The 20,588-nt window shown below is 36.4% G+C and overlaps 1 protein-coding gene across 1 annotated transcript in view; it reads left to right on the top strand.

Moving 5' to 3' along the window:
* LOC143642052 (broad substrate specificity ATP-binding cassette transporter ABCG2-like) overlaps window positions 1-20,588 on the top strand; it is a 97,682-nt gene that overhangs the window by 64,491 nt on the left and 12,603 nt on the right. The window contains exons 7-11 of the mRNA XM_077110150.1: window positions 6,220-6,356; window positions 10,497-10,648; window positions 12,063-12,152; window positions 12,458-12,705; window positions 19,157-19,239. Of these exons, the coding sequence (XP_076966265.1) occupies window positions 6,220-6,356; window positions 10,497-10,648; window positions 12,063-12,152; window positions 12,458-12,705; window positions 19,157-19,239 (710 nt within the window). The remainder of the gene's footprint in view (window positions 1-6,219; window positions 6,357-10,496; window positions 10,649-12,062; window positions 12,153-12,457; window positions 12,706-19,156; window positions 19,240-20,588) is intronic.

The following is a 20,588-nucleotide window of genomic DNA, read 5'->3' as shown; positions in this document are numbered from 1 at the left end:
AGGTAGATCTTTCTATCTTCTAAGGTCTTCTTCTATTTCTCTCTTTAGGGTTCTGTAGTTTGTTTTTTTTAAGAGAGAGTGAGAGATGGAGAGAGAGAGAGAGAGAATTTTTTAATATTTATTTTTTAGTTCTCGGCGAACACAACATCTTTGTATGTGGTGCTGAGAATCGAACCCGGGCCGCACGCATGCCAGGCGAGCGCGCTACCACTTGAGCCACATCCCCAGCCCCTGTAGTTTTTATTGTATAGATCTTTTACCTCTTTTGTTAAGTTGATTCCCAAGTATTTTATTTTTATTTTTTGAGGATATTGTGAATGGGGTAGTTTTTCTCATTTCCTTTTCAGAGGATTTTTCACTGATATACAGAAATGCCTTTGATTTATGGGTGTTGATTTTATATCCTGCCACTTTGCTGACTACATTCACTAGTTCTAGAAGTTTCCTGGTGGAATTTTTTGGGTCTTCTAAGTATAGAATCATATTGTCAGCAAATAGTGCTACTTTAAGTTCTTCTTTCCTACAGTTTTTCCTTTAATTTCTTTTGTCTGTCTAATTGCTCTGGCCAGTGTTTCAAGAACTATGTTGAATAGAAGTGGTGAGAGAGGGCATCCCTGTGTTGTTGCAGATTTTAGAGGGAATGCCTTCAGTTTTTCTCGGTTTAGAATGATGTTGGTCTGAGGCTTAGCATAGATAGCCTTTACAATGTTGAGATAAGTTCCTGTTATCCCTGGTTTTTCTAGTGTTTTGAACATAAAGGGATGCTGTATTTTGTCAAATGCTTTTTCCGCATCTATTGAGATGATCATATGGTTCGTATCTTTAAGTCTATTGATGTGATGAATTACATTTATTGATTTCTGTATGTTGGAACAACCTTGCATCCTGGGGATGAATCCAACTTGATTATGGTGCATGATCTTTTTGATATGTTTTTGTATCCAATTTGCCAGAATTTTTTTGAGGATTTTTGCATGTATATTCATTAGAGATATTGGTCTGAAGTTTTCTTTCTTTGAGGTGTCTTTGTCTGGTTTTGGAATCAGGGTGATATTGACCTTGTAGAATGAATTTGGAAGTACTACCTCTTTTTCTATTTCCTGAAATAGATTGTAGAGAACTGGTATTAGTTCTTTTTTAAAGGTCTTGTAAAACTTGGCTGTATATCTGTTCAGTTCTGGGCTTTTCTTGTTTTGTAATATTTTGATGGCTTTTTCTATTTCCTCACTTGATATTGGTCTGTTCAGGTTGTGTATATCCTCCTGACTCAATGTGAGCAGATCATATGACTTTAGGAATTTATTGATGCCTTCACTATCTTCTATTTTATTGAAGTATAAGGTTTAAAAATAATTTCTAATTATCTTCTGTATTTCTGTAGTGTCTGTTGTGATATTGCCTTTTTCATCACATATGCTAGTAATTTGGGTTTTCTCTCTTCTTCTCTTTGTTAGCATGGCTAAGGGTGTGTCAATCTTATTTATTTTTTCAAAGAACCAACTTTTAGTTTTGTCAATTTTTTTCAATTGTGTCTTTTGTTTCAATTTCATTGATCTCAGCTCTACTTTTAATTATTTCTTGCCTTCTACTGCTTTTGCTGCTGGTTTGTTCTTCTTTTTCTAGGCTTTGAGATGTATTGTGAGGTCATTTATTTGTTGGCTTTTTCTTCTTTTAAGGAATGAACTCCATGCAATAAATTTTCCTCTTAGTACTGCTTTCATAGTGTCCCATAGATTTCTTTTTTTTTCTATAGTTAGGGATTTTTTTACAATTTTTTTATTGGTTGTTCAAAATATTACAAATCTCTTGACATATCATATTTCATAATTAGATTCAAGTGGATTATGAACTCCCATTTTTACCCCAATTTCTATATGTTGTGTCTGTGTTCTCATTTACCTCAAAGAATTTTTTAATTTCCTCCTTGATGTCTTCACTAACCCATTCTTCATTGATTAGCATATTGTTCATTCTCCATGTGATGTAGGAATTTTTCTTCCTTATTTTATTGTTGACTTCCAATTTAATTCCACTATGATCAGATAAAATGCATGGTAGTATCTCTTCTCTTTTGTATTTGCTAAGAGTTGCCCTGTGGCACAATATATGGTCTATTTTTGAGAAGGATCCATGTGCTGCTGAGAAAAAAAAATTGTATTGCTTGATGTTGGATGATATTTTCTATATATGTCAATTAAGTCTAAGTTATTAATTGTGTTATTGAGTTCTATAGTTTCTTTATTCAACTTGTGTTTGGAAGATCTATCTCGTGGTGAGAGAGGTGTGTTAAAGTCACCCATGATTATTGTGTTGTAGTCTATCTGTCTCTTGAACTTGGGAAGTGTTTGTTTGATGAACATAGCTGCACCATTGTTTGAGGCATATATATTAATAATTGTTATGTATTGTTGGTGTATGGTTCCCTTGAGCAGTATGTAGTGTCCTTCTTTATCCCTTTTGATTAACTTTGGCTTGAAGTCTACTTTATTTGATATGAGTATGGATTCCCCTGCTTGCTTACAAGGTCCATGTGAGTGGCATGATTTTTCCCAAAGTTTCACCTTCAGTCTGTGTATGTCTTTTCCTATCAAATGAGTCTCCTATAGGCACCATATTGTTGGATATTTTTTAAGCCAATCTAGTAGCCTATGTCTTTTGAATGGTGAGTTTAAGCCATTAACATTTAGAATTACTATGAGATATGGTTTGTATTTCCAGCCATATTTGTTTATTTTTGTTATTTAACTTGACTTGATTTTCCTCTTGATTAGTTACTTCCTTTAGTCTTCTACCACCCACTGTTGGTTTTTATTGTTATTTTTCATTTCTTCTTCATGAAATGTTTTGCCAAGAATGTTTTGAAGCACTGTTTTTCTATTTGCAAATTCTTTTAACTTTTGTTTATCGTGGAAGGTTTTTATTTCATCTTCATACCTGAAGCCTAATTTTGCTGGATACAAGATTCTTGGTTGAAACCCATTATCTTTCAGTCTTTGAAATATGTTGTTCCAGGATCTTCTAGCTTTCAGGATCTGTGTGTAAAGATCAGCCATAAACCTAGTTGGTTTCCCCCTCTATGTAATCTGTTTCCTTTCCAGCATAGTCTGGTGATCTACAGTTCTATAGAAGTGCTGCTTGTGGTTGCATGTGTGTTCAGACTGTGGGCTTTGGGGCCAGAGTTTGGAGTCTTACCAGCAAGCAAAGCCTCTGCATTCTGTGTCATGGTCACCACTCCAGTGGAATCTGCAAAAGATTCCCTGTATGGTATCCTGTCACATGCTCTGAGATGTAGTTTTTCATTGAGGCAGGACCCTGTGGAGAAGCCTTTTGACTGTTTTCTCGGATTCATGTGCAGAGCCACCAGAAGCGGTATCTCCTCTACTCCACCATCTTTGCTCCTTGGTTTAGTTTTGAATGTGACCAATCCTTTTTCCCTTGAAGTTTTTACAATTCTATCCTTATTCTATAGGTTGTGCATTTTTTAATAATGTTTATAGGTATGGATACATTGTGATTTTTGTATAATTTGAGTCCTTTTGTCTCTTTTATTTGAATTTCTATCTCATTCTTAAGGTTTGGAAATTTTTTATATTATTCGTTGAAAAGATCATGAATCTCTTTATTCTTTATCTATCTCAATGAATCTTAAGTTTGGTGTTTTAATGATATCCCAGATTTCTTGAATATCCTTTTTAGAATTTCTTTATCTTTACTGAAGTGATCTTTCACTTCCTGTATTTTACCTCCAATTTTGCTTTTTACATCTTTTTAGGTAATAGAACATTTTATCTATAAAATTCCTAAATTATTTTTCTACATATCCTCCATGGTAGTGTCCATGAAGTTGGTTGTTGAAGCATTATTGGTTTGGGGTTGATTTGTTCTCTTGCTTTTTCATACCATTTCTATGACTACCCATCTATTGGTATAGTTCTCACTTCTTCATTAATGGAGGAACTACTTGTGAGCTTCTTTCTCTTAAGACCCCTGGATTGATAGAATATCCAAATATTTATTTACTTTTTCAGTGTGTCACTTCTGCTTCTTCTAATATCAGCACCACTTTTTAAAATGCCAGTGAATCCTATTTACCATAATCTTTTCAGAGCCATGTTTCATACTATTCAACCTTATAAGAAATAAAAACTTTTTGCTATTTTTTCCCACAGTTCCCCATATATACATGTAAACCTGTAATAGAGTTCTGGAATAGCTTGAAAAATAGTTAATAGTTATTAAATTTAGTACAATTACTGTAACCTTAAAAGAGGGATCAGGGCAGGGGAGAAAGATAGGCCAAAAAGAATTTGAGAAAAGATAGAATGTAAAAAGAAAGGGAGAGAAAAAAGATATAAAATATAATTCACACCCAGATACAAAGGCAAAATAGATGGATGATGAGTATATAAGGTAGTATTAAACAATGCTAGAGAATGAATCAGGGATATGAAAAACAAGTATAAACCAGAGAAATGAAAACAAAGATAGGAAGATTGACACCAAATAGTACTTTAAACCATTAGATAAAATACATTCAAATGGGTTGAAGGTACAGTGTTGGCTATTGGGGTCACTGCTCTCATTCATGTTAACGAATTCTGTAAATTATCAAAGTTGATGTTAGAGTTATTTATAGTAAACCATGCCAAGGTAAAGAACAATGTTGCTGAATCTTGGTTTGGATTTCAGAGGGGTTTGGACCTGTAGCAGATGAACATCGTTCCTTGGCTGTGGATCTCTCCTGAGTAACAGTGGTGTAGAAGCCACCTTTCACCAGTTATTTTTGTTTGCTGAGTGATTGAGTCAGGTTTACTTTGGGGCTGCTATTTTTTAACTGACTTTGTCTTTTAAGAAAGCACTTTCTTTACTCTCTTATTTAGCTGCAAGCCGGCACTTCTGTTAGTTGTTTGCTTAGATTCCCAGGGGAAATGTACAACGTTGTTGGCTTCTTACAAACATAAAGTCTCACTGATTGAAAAAATTTATTTTTTAGTTCTTTATGATCTGAACATAACAGAAATGTAAAAAAAAAATAGTTTGGTTACTCTAATGATATGAACAATTACCTAATAATTAAAGTATTAATGCCACTATATTAGTGATAAAAGGTCTTATTTATTGGTTTATAATAATTATAAAGAATAATAGATTTCATTGTGGTATATTTAGACATTTATATAATACTTTGAACTAGGTACACAAATGTCTTTTATAGTACAATTGTTGATGGAAACCAATCAAGGGCCATAAGGAGCATTCGATAATGATCTGTTTAGAGGCTCAAATTCTAGATGTGTTTGCTACTTCCTACCTCCCCCAGAGATTCTTTATTCCCTTTCCACACATATACTGGTGAAAATATTGGGCCAGTTGCCCTGTGAAATATCCCCTCTTCTGGGATTTTCTGAAAAGTTGAATGATCAATTCTGAGGTATGTTAACCTGTAGAAATAATTATTGTGAAAAAAATATGAAATTGAAAATATGTGAATATGGAATGATGGGTAGTATATGTTTCTTGCTCCAAGGTGATTCTCTTTTTTTCAATCCAATTGGAATCCTTTGTGGAGATGATATGTCTGTAGGAAGTGGTCACAACACTCTAAAAGATCATTATAGGTAGTGTCCTTTATATTTCCTCCTATTTTATTTGTTTGTTTATTTTTGGTACCAGGGATTGAACCCAAGGGTACTTAAACATTGAGCTATATCTCCAGCCCTTTTTTGATATTCTGTTTAGAGACAGGGTCTCACTAAGTTGCTTAGGGCCTCTCTAAGTTGCTTAAATCCTCACTAAGTTGCTCAGGCTGGCTTTGTATTCATGAATTCCTGCTTCAGCCTCCCAAAGTACTGTGATTGCAGGCATGCTCCACTGAGAACAGCTCTTCTTTTATCTTAGTAGTCATTTCCCCATTTTATAGGCTTTTCTTATCTTTCTTTTTTAGTGTTTAACTTACTCTCTTAAAACTAACTATTTGGTGAGGAATTCACAGGACTATTGAAAGAATGAGCTTCATATCAGGTGTAATCACTTGAGAACCTTGCACTGGGGCTCAGCTTCCACATGTGGTTAGAGTGAAACCTCTCCCTTCTCCTAGGTGTCATTTACTTGCTGTTCAGAATAATGAGGAAAATTAGGTAAAGTGTCTCTGGCAGGACTGCTGGTGGTTAATTCACCAAAAGATAGTGATGATGAAAATGATAATAATTTGTGTTTTAGGTAAAATCTAAAGGAGAAAGAAAAAGGACCAGTATAGGAATGGAGCTGATACTTGATCCCCTCATCTTGTTCCTGGATAGGCCCACAACTGGCTTAGATGGGAGAACAGCTAATGATGTCATCAGACTCCTAAAAAGGTAAATGCTATGGCAACAGTACATTTCATCTGTTTACTATCTGATCACTTCCAGTTACCGGTATTCAGAAGCTAAAAAAAATAGTGTTCCTTCTTTTTTAGCAAGTTACAGTCAATAAACAAGAAGTATATCAAGAATGATGAAAAAAACACATAGGGAAGTAAGATTATGGTGAGGGCAGGGAGCTGTTTTAAACAGGAAGGTCAGAGAAGACCACAAGCATGTTACGCCTGAGTTGGGAGAGAGTGAGATGTGCTATAAATCAGAAGAGTGTTCTGGATGGAAGAAGCAGCCAGTGGCCCTGAGATAGAGCATGTCTTATGTGTGTGGAATATCAGCAAGGCCAGAAGGACAGACCCAGAGACTAAGGGGAGTGGAAGTTGCCTGATGAACTGTCACAACAATGCTGCAGATTGGGGACTCAACAACAAAAAGTTTTCTTATTATCTCTGGAGACAGAAAGTTGAAACTACTGTGTCTTCTGGTCATTTCTTCATTAGTTTGTAAATGGCACCTTCTCCCTTGTGTGTCTGTGTCCTAATCTCCTCCTAACTGGACGTAGTCAGATGAGGACCCCCTGATGATCTCATTTAAACTTAAAGACCTCCTTGATGGTGCTAGGTCCAATGTGGTTACATTCTGAGGCACTGGGGAATAGGACTTCAACATCTGAGTTTGGGGAAGACAAAGTTCAGCCAACGAAATGTGTTTATCATGTGAGGTGAAGTTGGGCTGATGGCAGATTTCATGGATCTCATAGAGTATCAAAGAAGTATGGCTTCTCCTGTCACTAGGGGACATAGTGATATTTTGAGAGTTTTAGAGCACAGCATTGGCTGTAGGGAAGACTGTGCAGTTAGGCAAGGATGAGAGAAGACCCAGTGAAGGAGCTGCTGAGCTTCAACCAGAATGGTCCTGGTGAGCAGAAGGTGGTTTCTGTTTTCAAGGGAACCAATAGGATCAGGTCAGGATTTGCACCTGGGATGGGAGGATTAAGACAATGACTGCTGAGATTTAGGGCTTAAAGAAGTGGAAGAATGAAATTAAATAAATGGGATTTCCTTTATCAAGAAAGAAAAATGGCCATGTGGGGTGCCTCCAGCGGCTCTGGAGGCTGAGGCAGGAGAATCAGACATTAAAATCCAGCATCAGCAAAAGCAAGACTCCAAGAACTCAGTGAGATCTTGTCTCTAAATAAAATACAAAATAGGGCTGGGGATGTGGCTCAGTGGTTGAGTGCCCCTATTCTCAATCCCTGCCCCCTCCTCCCCCCCAAAAAAAAAAGAAAGGAAAGAAGGAAGGAAGGAAGGTGGGAAGGGATGTTTATAGGAAAATTTTCGATAGTTGAGATTTATACATCATCTTTAAAAATATAAACATATTTCAAACTGACAGAAAGTATCTAAGAATAATACAGATGAAATCCTACTCTTCTCACCTGGATTCCCCTGTGTTACATGTCATTCCATATGCAGCCCCTGCTTTCTTCTCTGCTGTTTCCCACATAGACTTTTCTGCCATCATGTGCTACTGCAACCTCCAATCAGGGAGGACATGCCATCATCTGCACTCCACAGTTCACGCCACAGATATTGCTTTGCCAGTATCCAATTAGGGCTACTCAGATTTCCCCAGTTCTCCCTACTGTCTCTGTTTCCTGCCTTTTTGGGATCCTCTACAGAAATATATTATTCCTGTCTTTTTTCAATTTGAAAAGTTCATGGTGTGGCACTCTGCAGGGTTAATCCCAGTGCATGTTGTATGAGCTGACTCAGGCATGATAGGATGCTGAGTTCTCAGTGAAACACACCTGGGCATGCAACCTACAGAGCCTTTATCATCTAAGTGTGGTACACATATATGTATACATAGATGCTTCCTAAAAATACATGCATGAGCAGAGATATATCTATATTTATTGCTATTTCTGTTATTGAATACATTGAAAAGCCCAGGAATTCATAACAACATTTCTGATGCCAATCTGACACCTCTGTCTCACTTTTAGTCTTTGCTATTTTCACATTTGTAAGTGACTTCAGACTTGGAGATATTCAACTCCCATTATCTCAAAATATGTACTTACTTTCTTATGTAGTAATTTATTTGTTTAAGGAACCCAGTCTCCCAGTAGCTATGGTCTCTCCCTTTGTCCAGCACCTCTAGAAACTCCTCTGCCCCATTGTTTTAAGCTGCCAATCACACTACTTTCATGGCCTCCCTTCTGTCACAACCTTGCTTCCTCTGATACCCATGACTCTTTGAGCAAGTCTCTATGCTACAAGAGAGGAAACAACAAGAATTGAAGATATGTATGGATTTAAAGTTCTTAAGTTTAAGATGTCATTTACACATATAAGTGAAGATGCAAAGATATGGGTCTGGAGTTCAGGCCCCATTACAGAACATATGTAGGATATTTTTATTCACAGACATTTTCTTTGTGGATTGCTCTGCTTAGCACACAGTCCTCTTTCCTCATGCCCAGAGCTTTGGTCAGTCCTTCCCGAGCACTGCTGAGCATACTCATCACCTGGGGACTTGTTGAAATGCAGATCCTGTTTCTCTAGGTTCCTGGAAGTAATCAAAGTTCTCTACAGTAGTTTTAAGGAATTACTGACACTGATTCAGTCCTCAGGCCCCACTTTGAGTGTTAGAACTCTCAGGTATCCCATGTCCATCTTCCAGTCCTTTTTCAGCTTCTTATTGTGTTGACTTAATTTACAGTTTCTTTTGGAAGGGTTCAACATGGTCCTGTTTGGTCCTCTCTATTAGTTATCTTCTTCACCCAAAACAACAGCAACACAAGCACACACATAGACACTGCTTGTTGTGTTACACAGAAACTCTTCTTATAGTTCTGAATTTTAGACCTGTTCCCTTCACACTTTGTTCACCTTGTATCTCTTTTCTTAGCTCACTATCATTGGGAATTTGGATATTCTACTTTTATTACCTCCAGAATGGGTTATCACTTTCCCTTTTTTGTTTACAAGGAGCCATTAACTTCTTCAAATCCAATCATATTGAAATTATAGGTCTTATCTCTTGTTTCTCTTTGAGGAAGATCATCTTTGGATATATTAGATATACTAGGTGCTTATCAAATTCTTAAATTGAAGTGATTCTCCTCATAAAATATTTACAAAACAGTTTGGGAAAGTTTTTTTTTTGCCTTTGGTTCTTATACCCATAAGTAATAATTCCTATAACAGGTAGGTGAGAAATGTTTCTACCGTAAAATCAAACCAGACTCAGATTCCAGCCTTGCCATTTAGTAACTGTGAGCCATTGGTTAGTTACTTGACCTTTAAACTTTATATGTCAAAAGAAGAAAATACTAATATTATAATAACCTTGTGAAAACATTGTGGAAATTCAGTTTATCTCTAAAACATACAGCTAAGTGCTAAATAACATTCAAAGTGCTTAATAGTATTAGTGTATTACTAAGGTAAGATGAAAACCAATTACTAAAGAGCCAGGATACTTAAATGATCAATGAAAATTTGTATATGACCGTCCTTCTAATACTTCATTGGTAACTAGTTTCAAAAGTGAGTATACTCAAAGTAATCTAAGATACTTGTTAATAATATGGACTCTCTATTCCAACCACCAGAGATTGTATACCAATTTCCCTGAATTCACTGATTTGAAAAACTCTCTAGAAAACTGCATTTTCACCAATTTCTAGTCAATTCTAGACTGCTAAAGCAATAAACTTTAAGATTCTTTAGTCTTTTAATAAAAGCATTGAATTTAAATATTCTCAACTACCATGTATGGAATGAGTTGATGAGAAATTTGTAAGAGAAAATCAAGTTGAACTGAGAGAAAACGCTCTTCTGGCAGACATAACTATTTTACAAAATATTGCAAGGTTCAGATATTTTGGATGGGGGATACTAGGGATTAAACTCAGGGACACTTGACCACTGAGCCACTACACCAGCCCTATGTTGTATTTTATTTAGAGACAGGGTCTCACTGAGTGTATAGTGCCTGCTTTTTCTGTAGCTGGCTTTGAACTTTGATCCTCCTGCCTCAGCCGCCTGAGCCACTAGGATTATAGTCATGCACCACTTTACCAGCAAGATTCAGATAATTAATGATTTATTATTTTCCTTTTTCACTTAGGATTTCTGAGCAGGGACGCACGATCATCTTCTCCATCCATCTGCCTCGCTATTCCATCTTCCAGCTGTTTGACAGCCTCACCATACTGGCCTCAGGAGAACTAATGTATCACGGTCCTGCCCAAAGGACTTTAGAGTACTTTGAGTCTGCAGGTGCGATTAAACATTTTAAACCCTAGATCCTTCATTCATAGACTCCTGGCAGAGCAGAGGAGTCCCCAGGAGTGCTACAGGAATGCTCTTTGATCTTGCATAGACTTAACTGGGGTGACTCCACTCTAAAACATCTTTGGTCAGTTCAATGCCAGAATTCTTTTTCATTTTGCAGCATTTGCTTGTTTTTCAGGTCTCTCCCCTTTTCCTGTCTTATTTGACTATGCATGGTGTGTGTGTGTGTGTGTGTGTGTGTGTGTGTGTGTGTGTGTTTCATGGGACTTTTTTTCTCCTTTTCAGTTATGTTGACCTTTCCCTGAAAGTTCAGTAATTAACATGTTGGACTCACACTTAGTATTCTGTCAGTTGAACTTTTTTGAAAAGTTCCAAACCATTGCCTTTTAAAACATGTAACAGATTGTGATATTGCAGTGTTTCCCCTGACACATAATCTTGCTCTGCCTTCTTCAGGGCTTGTGGAAATGTTTCTTAGAAACATTAAATTGAATATTTAAGTCTTGAATGGTTGGCTCTGAAACTGATATAATGGGCCAAAATTTCTGGTCTGACTGGTTCTTTCTATTTCAGACTGAGTACTCTGATTTCTTTAATGGTTTACCTATCTGCTTCACTTCAGAGGTTTGTGGATACTATTAGAGATGTTTATCCATGACCTCAAATGAAGTTGTAAATAAGCATTCCTTCTTAATTTGTTTTTATTAAATATCTGTCACTTAAAAAACATCAAACACATGTGAGTTGGGAATTCAGGGAATAGGAACTAAAGAGTCAGAGCTCAGGCCAAATTTAGATATTGAGGTGAGAGGTCAGGTGTGCTGTGCTGGTCATGTTCTCTCGATAATGCTTCTCTGGGAATTTGTTGTCTATTTGGAATTATGGCAGCTTGAGAGATGATCATTTGGAAATCCAAATTTAGTAGGTTGCAAAGCAACATCTGCTAACCTACCTACTGCTGTTCCAGCATTCTCTAGGTGAACTCAGAGAGCACAGTTTACCAGAAACTTAATATCCCTTTCTAGGATCTACATTTAGATTTTTGAAGAAGTACTAATAAACAGTAGAGCATATTGATAGCTGCTTGGATTTTGAATTTTTATGAGAGGTAAGCACTAATGTAAGATGTTCTGAAGAGTCCAAGAATAGTTTGGAATACATTTTTTTTTTGTTTTATTTATTTATTTATTTTGCCTGAGAGAGACAGTTGTTGAAATGTTATGTGATTGAATAAAGAAAAGGAAAGGATACATTAGAGAGGGCAGAAAAGAGCAAGAAGATGAGGAAAAAGTTGTTCAGTCTGCCTTCCCTACCCCTCACCTCCAGCATCCTCTGCATGTGAGTCTTCTTTACCTTCCAAGACTATAAGCTTGAGTTCTTGGGGTATCTTATTTTGTAGGTTTTCCCTGTGAATTCTACACTAATCCTGCAGAAATATTCCTGGACTTCTTTCATGGTGTAATAAAGAGAGAGTCAGAAGAACATGAAGGTATGTGAACCTTTCACATTTTCACAGTTTATGCCCGAGGTTTAGCAAAGAGGTTATTCATGAGAACATGACCTTGTGAATTTACATGTTAATGGGATGAACAAATAGACATTGTTGGTGAGTGCTGTGGGCATTTTTATTTATGAATGTACATGCTAATTCCTTTTTGTACTCAAGCTTCAAAATACAGGAGTTGTACAAATAAAAGGTTAAGAGAAAACTTGTGAAATCAGGAGTAATTTGTTTATAATGAGTTAGTGCTCTATGCAGTAATCTGTGACCTGTTATCCTCTTCCATTCCAAAGCTAACAAGACTGAAATGCCTTCAAAGACAGATGATTCACAGATAAAAGAATTAGCTAATAATTTTGCCAAGTCCACTTTCTACAAAGACATAAAAACTGAACTGCATGAATTCAAAAGGGATGAGAATAAGAGGTGCTGGGTCAGGAAGGAGATTCCCTATGTCACCTCCTTTGGTCATCAGTTTATTAGCCTCACCAAGCGTTCATTCCAAAGCTTTGCGGGTAATCCCCAGCACTGGATAAATGAGGTAAGTGACAAATTCTTCCAATTATGCTGTGAAATACCCATGTGAGAGCTATTTGTTTCTAATATGGATTTATGCAGGATTATTATTTCTTCTACCCATCCTTCCATTTATTTGTCACGCCCCCTCCGTTTGAAATTTAGAAACAGCCAATCAATCTAGTGTATTATCTTTGATATGAATGATCCCCCAAAACTCATGGTTGAAGGCTGGTCTCCAAAGGAACAATATTCAGAGGTAGGGCTCTTTGGAAATGGCTGTATCATTTGACATTATCAACGGACTAATCCTTTGATGGATTCATAATTTGATGACATTATAGGAGGTGATGTAAACTGTACCAATCAGGATCTAGTGAGAGGAAGTAGGTCAAGGTTGCCTGCCTTGAAAGGGTTATGTCATCCCTGACACCTTCCTTGCTCTGTTTCCTGACTGCCATGAGATGAGCAGTTTCAGCTTCCACACCCTCATGCCTTGAAGTTCTGCCCCATCTTACTCTTAAACCACAGAATGTGAACTGACATGTCTAAAACTGTGAGTCAAAATAAAATTTCTGTCTTACTTGGTTTTCATGTTGCTGTGACCAGTATCCTGACAAAAACAACTTAGAGGGAAAAAAACAAAACATTTATTTGGGGATCATGGCTTCAGAAGTTTCAATTCATAGAGAAGCGATTGCATTGTTCTGGGCCCATGATGAGGCAGCACATCATGGAGGAAGGGCTCAGCATAAAATGCTGTCCAGCTCATGATGGGGTCAAGAAGCAGAGAGAGGGAGCAGGGCTGCAGGAACAACAATGCATTCAGGGCACCTGCTGCTTTACTCCCAGTGACTCGTCTCTTTTAGCCACAGCCCACCTGCCTGCAGTTACTGCCCAGTCAGTCCATTCAAACTAGAACAAACAAATTAGATTACACAATTCAGTCATTCACCTGTGAATTTTCCTGTATTATCATAGGAGCTTTTGGGGGACACCTAATGTCCAACCATAACTTGTTCTTTCTTGGTATTTTAAATTTTTATTTTTGTCACAGTGATAAAAGTTGAGAAACACAACAGGTAAAAAGCAATTGAGTTTTTACTCATGTAAAGCTCTTTAAGTGGCGTCTGTACTATATAACTCAAAAATGTTGATGATATATATATATACACTATAATGGATAATGTTAGTCAAAATTTTATTTGTTAAAAATGTTTAGACAAATAATATCAACCACATATGGAATTTGCTGAGAGCTGTCCATTGTCATTTATTGACTCATTCCAAAGATACATTGAAATATCATGTGTTCCATTTGGAGACTCTACTACACTCGTGAATGAAATGAGTAAAAATAAAAATCTCTGCTTGTGTAGATCTTTTTTCCATATGAGGGAAGGGAAATGATAGATGAATAAAGAAAATACAGAGTATGTCAGATGGTAGGATGAACTATGCAGAAGGAAAGAGAGAAATTGTAGAAATGAAGAAGAGAGAAGGCTTGAAATGGGGAGAAGAGGATTGATTTGCCAATGAAATCAGGCGTTGAAGGAACCCAGTGTCATTTATATTCCTGAAGGTAGTTTGTTCTGTCCACTGTCTGAGGGAGGAGACTGTAGGCAGAATGCTCTTCCTTAGGATTTACCCTCATCATTGAGAGATTTTAATATTGGCAAAGCAATAGATAACTCAAAGTTTTATGGTTTACGCACAGGAAGTAACCAGATACAACAAGAATATTCATAGTGGGGTTAATTGCCTTAAATAAGATATGATGGTGTTCTTTTCTCCTTTCGATCTACTTTGTGGTAGGTGTTTTCAGTCCTCCAGGTTTTTATTTTATTTTGTTTGTTTGTTGCAATACTGAGGATTGGACTCAGAACTTCACACATGTTAGGGCAGTGCTCTGCTATGGGGCTATATCTCTGGCCTATTTATTAGTTAATCTTAATACCTATGTCACACAAAACACTGATTCCTTCAGTTAATTTGTCCAACATTTATAGGGAAATCAGTTTAGCTGGCTTTTATTGTCCAACATTTGTAGGGAAATCAATTTAGCTGATTATTATTTTATTGATATTTTCATTGTCAATCATTGCATTTCTGTGTATTAAGATATGGCATGTTGTTGGCTTAATTAATTGACTTCTCAGCATAAGCACCACATTTTCATATGTAAGTATTGTTGCTCTCCAGGTATACCTGAGGGCCTGCATCCCCATTTCAGTGATGTGTTCATTGTTTTAGGCTTCTTTAGTCCATGTGATTTGGCATTTCTCTCAAGCACTTTTGTGTCCCATTGTTTAAGGACAATATTTTATTCTTAGATAATCGATTTGACATCATTTGGAAAAATGTCAGGCCAATTAGATGCATTAACTTTGGCAGCCCATTGTTCAACAGGAAGATGCAATATAATAAGCTGATTTTTCAGAGTGATTTATTCATTAGGCTTTTCTTACATGTCTCTAAAACTGATTTTTAAGTGTCTTATCGAAGAAACATATGGTATCCTGGGCAAGATGTTATTAGAACACAGGTGTTTTTACATCAGGATTATGAATGTTTTGAGCCTTGGCTTCCTTAAGAGTCAAACAGCAGGCTCAGAGCCTCCAGGTAGCACATTCAGCCTACTTGTCTCATCATTGAACTCGGTTCTCCAAAAGCAATTCCAGTAATTTTCAGGGCAGCAAGAGTCTCTACAGGAAGGGAAGAACCTTGTAGAACCCTGAGCTCAGTGAAACAACTCTTGTTCAGGATTTTAAATGCTGAAATGTTAGCTCAGGAGCAGGCAAACCCTTTTAGGTAAAACCTCAGAAGTTAATCGTTTTAGACTTTCATGGCCATATATGTCATTTGTTTCACAAAGTCTACTCTGCCATTTCATGATTAAAGCAGCCACAGCCAACATATGAGCAAATGAACATTGCAGCATTCCAATACACTTAATTTAAGGACACTGAATTTTGAAATTCATATTGAAAGGAATATTATTCTTGACCTTTTACCTCCCAAGCTGTACCACTGAGACATATTCCCACGCCTTTTCACATTTTTTTAAGACAGGGTGATGCTATGTGTATTAGGGCCTTGGTAAATTTCTGAGACTGGCTTTAAATTTGCCATCCTCCTGTCTTAGCCTCTCAATTCATCAGGAGTACAGGCATGTGCCACCATGCCTGGCTCTGACATCGAGTCCTTAATCTTGTATGATTTTTATTTTTGTAAGTTTTGTGAAATGGAGTTATTTAAATGTAGAAGATATACAATGAATCAACAAATATATGAAAAAATGTTCATTATTGCTAGCAATTAGAAAATTCAAATCACAACTAATGCTTTCCTGGTGACATTCCTTAATTTATTGCCTGATTTTTGGATTTTGTTGTAAACTAGTTATTTGTTGACATGATTCAGACTTGACATTTAACCAGATATGTTGGGAAGGTAAAGGAATAAATGGATTATTTGAAAAAAAAAAGTTTATTGTTCATTTAAGTCTACTTTGACAACATTCTCATTAATCTCTCTGAGATTCATTGTCTATATTTGCATACTAAATATTTGACTATGCATTCCATTTTTTATTAAATTATTTATTTATTCCAATTTGTTATATATGATAGCATAATGCAATTCATTTCATATTACATATATAGAACACAATTTTTAAAGTCTCTGGTTGTACCCAAATATTTTCACACCATTCGTGTCTTCATACATGTACTTAGAGTAATGATGTCTAACTCATTCCACCATCTTTCCTATCCCTAAATCCCCTCCCTTCCTCTCCTGCCCCATTCCCTATCTAAAGTTCCTTCATTCCTCCCATGCTCTGACCTCCATTGCCATTATGAGTCAGCATCCTAATATCAAAGGAAACATTTGGCTTTTGGGTTTTGGGGATTGGCTTACTTCACTTAGCATTATATTCTCTGACTCCTTCCATTTACCTACAAAGGCCATGATTTTATTCTCTTTTAGTGCTGAATAATGTTCCACTGTGTATATATACCAAAGTTTCCCTATCCATTCATCTCCTGAAGGGCATCTGGGTTGGCTCCACAATTTAGCTATTATGAATTGTGGTGCTATAAACATTGATGTGGCTATGTCCCTGTAGTATGCTGTTTCTAGGTCCTTAGGGTATAAACGGAAGAGTGAAATAGCTGGGTCAAATGATGGTTCCAATCCAAGTTTTCCAAGGAGTCTCTATACTGCTTTCCATATTGGCTGCATAAATTTGCGGTCCCAATGTATGAGTGTGCCTTTTTCCCCACATCCTCACCAAGACTTACTGTTGTTTGTATTCTTAATAGCTGCCATTCCAACTGGAGTGAGTGGAAATCTTAGAGTAGTTTTGATTTGCATTTTTCTAATTGCTAGTGATGATGAATATTTTTTTCATATATTTGTTGATTGATTGTATATCCTCTTTTGAGAAGTGTCTGTTCAGGTATTTGGCTCATTTATTGATTGGATTATTTATTTATTTTTTGGTGTTAAGGTTTTTGAGTGCTTTATATATCCTAGTGTTAGTGTTCTATCTGATGTGCTTGTGGTAAAGATTTGCTCTGATTGTGTAGGCTCTCTATTCACCTCACTGATTGTTTCTTTTGCTGAGAAGAAGCTTTTTAGCTTGAATCTATCCCATTTGTTGATTCTTGGTTTTAATTCTTGTGGTATAGGAGTCTTATTAAGAAAGTTGGGGCCTAATACAACACTGGAAAAAGAGAGAATAGTTGGAGAATTTCTCATCTTAATCTGTTTTGAACAGAGACTATTTGTACATATACAAAAAGCTCATAGTTAGGTTCATCTACTCTGTTGTGAAATGTTCAGTTTACTCAATGGCTTTGTTTTTCTTCATGCAAGAAGATACAATACATGTGAACTTCGTAAAAGCATGGCATGATCATGGATTCATCATTTTGTCAATATATTTGAAAATTGGCTAAAAATAACTAAGGAATATCCAAATGATAATATTCTGTCAGTGAAAGAAATGAAGTGTGAATGCAAGAGAAATGAAGGATACAGAGTGTCTAATTTGAAGGCTGAATATCTTGACAGTTATACAATGGGAAAGCATAGACTCTTGCACAGATGTGCATGCTGCATGTTGGTACAGCCATTAGCATAGATTTTGGAAACTTGATTCGTTGTAATAAAGAACAAATTCTGAGGGTCTTGGTGGATATAGCAGGGGAATGGATTCCTACCCCCCACCCCAAATTTCTGTATTATTAGCAAAGGACATTTCATAGGTGAAACCTTTCACTAATCTTCTTTCCAGAGTCTGGTCTTTACAAATTATTCTTTACAATTAATTGTTCTTTTCTTTGCATGATGCCTGCATTTTTGCCAAGTATCCATTACCAATTAGTTCACGGCTTGATACTGTTCTAATATTGAGATATTTTTTTAACTTTGATTATTGCAAGATAATTGGTAGGTATTTAGTTTTCTTTACATTCCTATCTTCTGTATTATTATATTTAGCTCACATATAATTATAAGAATTCCTTACAAAAAATATGTTCTAATGTAACCCTGATCTTTTGCTAACTGAAGCACCTTTAAGAGAGTTTTTATTCTAAGAGGAAAGGTAATATTGTTCCATTTTCTTTGGGAGGTGTATAGACTGAGAAGGTGAATATGGGTGGGAAAGGCAAAGAATTGGCAGCTCAGGTGTGTCAAGTTATCTGTAAGCCTCATTGGCTGGGAATGAAAGACAAGAAATATGAGTGGAGATGGTAATGGGAGGATTTGGGTAACCCCATCTGGCCAAGTACTTTGGTGACAGTGACAATGCATTTTTTCCTGTGCAGGTGGGGATTCCCCACATGTTAGCTAGGTGCAGTCCACTTCTTCCTTATCATTCAAAATTCCTTTCTTAGAATTTGATACATTTAAAATTTTATGTATTTCTTTCCATTGCAGTGATGGGGATCAAACCCCAGGTCTGGCACATGGTAGGCAACAGTCTATTGCTTAGCTACATCCACAGCCCTCAAATTTCCTTTATTTCTCACAATTAGAGTGAAGTCATCTTGTTTTAATTTGAATCTCTTGAAGTTTAAAGCTGCGCACATTCACTGGCATGAAAGTTGAAAATTCAGTTTAAGTCAGCATTCTTATTTTGTTCCCAAAACATCTCCCTCATATGCCTTCCTCACACAGCAACCCTGTATGGTATCTATGGACAGAGATTGGTAGACACAGGGAAGAAACTTATCTCATCAGGTCATCTGCTCTCTTGTCCTGTCAGTACCCAAAACACAGAATCCTGACATTCTGAATTTAATTTAGAAAATGTTCTAATAATAACCACTGTCTGATAATTCCCCAGTGACTCTGGCCAATCCATTTAAAGTGTGTATTTCAGTGAGAGATTTGATTAGGTAATAAAAAGTTTTATTTGTAATTGAAATTTTTTCTTTCTAACTTTCATTTTTCTCTTTGAAAAGATAATTGTCACATTGGTTTTGGGACTGGTTACAGGCACCATTATCCTTTTGCTGAGAGATGATTGTACTGAAATCCGAAATAGGTAAGTAAATTTGAATCTCAATTTTGTGAAAATGCTCTTACTTTGATGAAACTAATGAAAATCCATTCAGAATTTGAATTTATGACAATACAGGGTAAACATTGCTGTTTTATTATGGGGTAGGATCAGATAGTGTATTGAAATGTGAATGGAAGAGTTAATTTTCAGTTTCACATATGTATGTATGTGTGTAAATTACACATCACGGATATATCCTAACCATTTTGAAGTGCACAGTTTAGTGCCAAAATGTCCATTTATGTTGTCACCTGTCAACACCATCCAACTGCCGACCATTTCTTTATCTTCTCAGGTGCAATCTTCAACCCACCTTAGAGTAACTACCCATACTCATCATTGCCACCTCTGCAACCATCTGCAACTTTCTGTCTCTGAATGTGGCCATTCTAGGAAACTTATCAATGTGAAGTCATACAATACTTGTCTTTTCATGACTGCCTTATTTTCCGCAGCATGAAGTCCTTAAGTTTCTTCCAGTTGTAGCATGTGTTATATTCTTTTTTTAAAAGCCAAATAATATATGTGTAGAAACTATATTTTATTTATCCACTCATCCATTGCTGAAAATCAGGGTTGCTTACACCTTTGAACTATTGTAGTCATGTTTCTATGGGTGGGCACACACTTGTCTGAATCTTTCTTTCAACAGTCATTTGAAGCAGATACCCAGCAGTGGAATTGCTGGGTCATATGGTAATTCTTTGAATACCTGCCAAAGCCTCTCCTACTGCATTTTACATTCTTAACAGCAACATATAAAGTTACAATATCTTCTCATTCTCACAAAAACTTACTTTGTTTTCAAATAACAGAGATCCACATGATCTTTGGAGAGATGTTTGTTTTTAGTCCTTTGCCAATTTTTAAGTTGCATTCTTTGGTTTTGGGGTGTTTTGTTGTTGATGATGATTGGAATTCTTTATAGTTATGGGTTATTCATTCATTTTCAGATATATGATTTACAAATATTTTATTCCATTTTGTGGGGTTTTTTGCACTCAGTTCACATAATGCCTTTTATGCTGAGATGTTTTTGATTTTCATATATTCTTTTGCTCTGTTTTCTTTGGTGGTTTGTGAGTTTCCTCAGTTTTGGTGTTTGCATGACTTGGGAGTGTAAGATGTTTGGATGGGAGTCAGTTGTTCCTAACTCTGCATGGAAAGCACTTACATTACTGTCCTGCTCCTTTCTAGTTTCAGTCATAATGTGTCCTTAAAACTCTTATTCCTAGGTGTCATTTTAAACAGCTGGCTCATGTTCTAACATAGATTCTCAACATTCCAGAATTCATGGTTCTCATCACAATTCATGTATACAGAAGCACTTC

Source organism: Callospermophilus lateralis, chromosome 8 (assembly GCF_048772815.1).
Source record: "Callospermophilus lateralis isolate mCalLat2 chromosome 8, mCalLat2.hap1, whole genome shotgun sequence".
In the NCBI taxonomy this organism is placed as follows: Eukaryota; Metazoa; Chordata; class Mammalia; order Rodentia; family Sciuridae; genus Callospermophilus; species Callospermophilus lateralis.
Note: the sequence above shows the minus strand (reverse complement) of the source record. Positions and strands in the feature narration are given on the sequence as shown.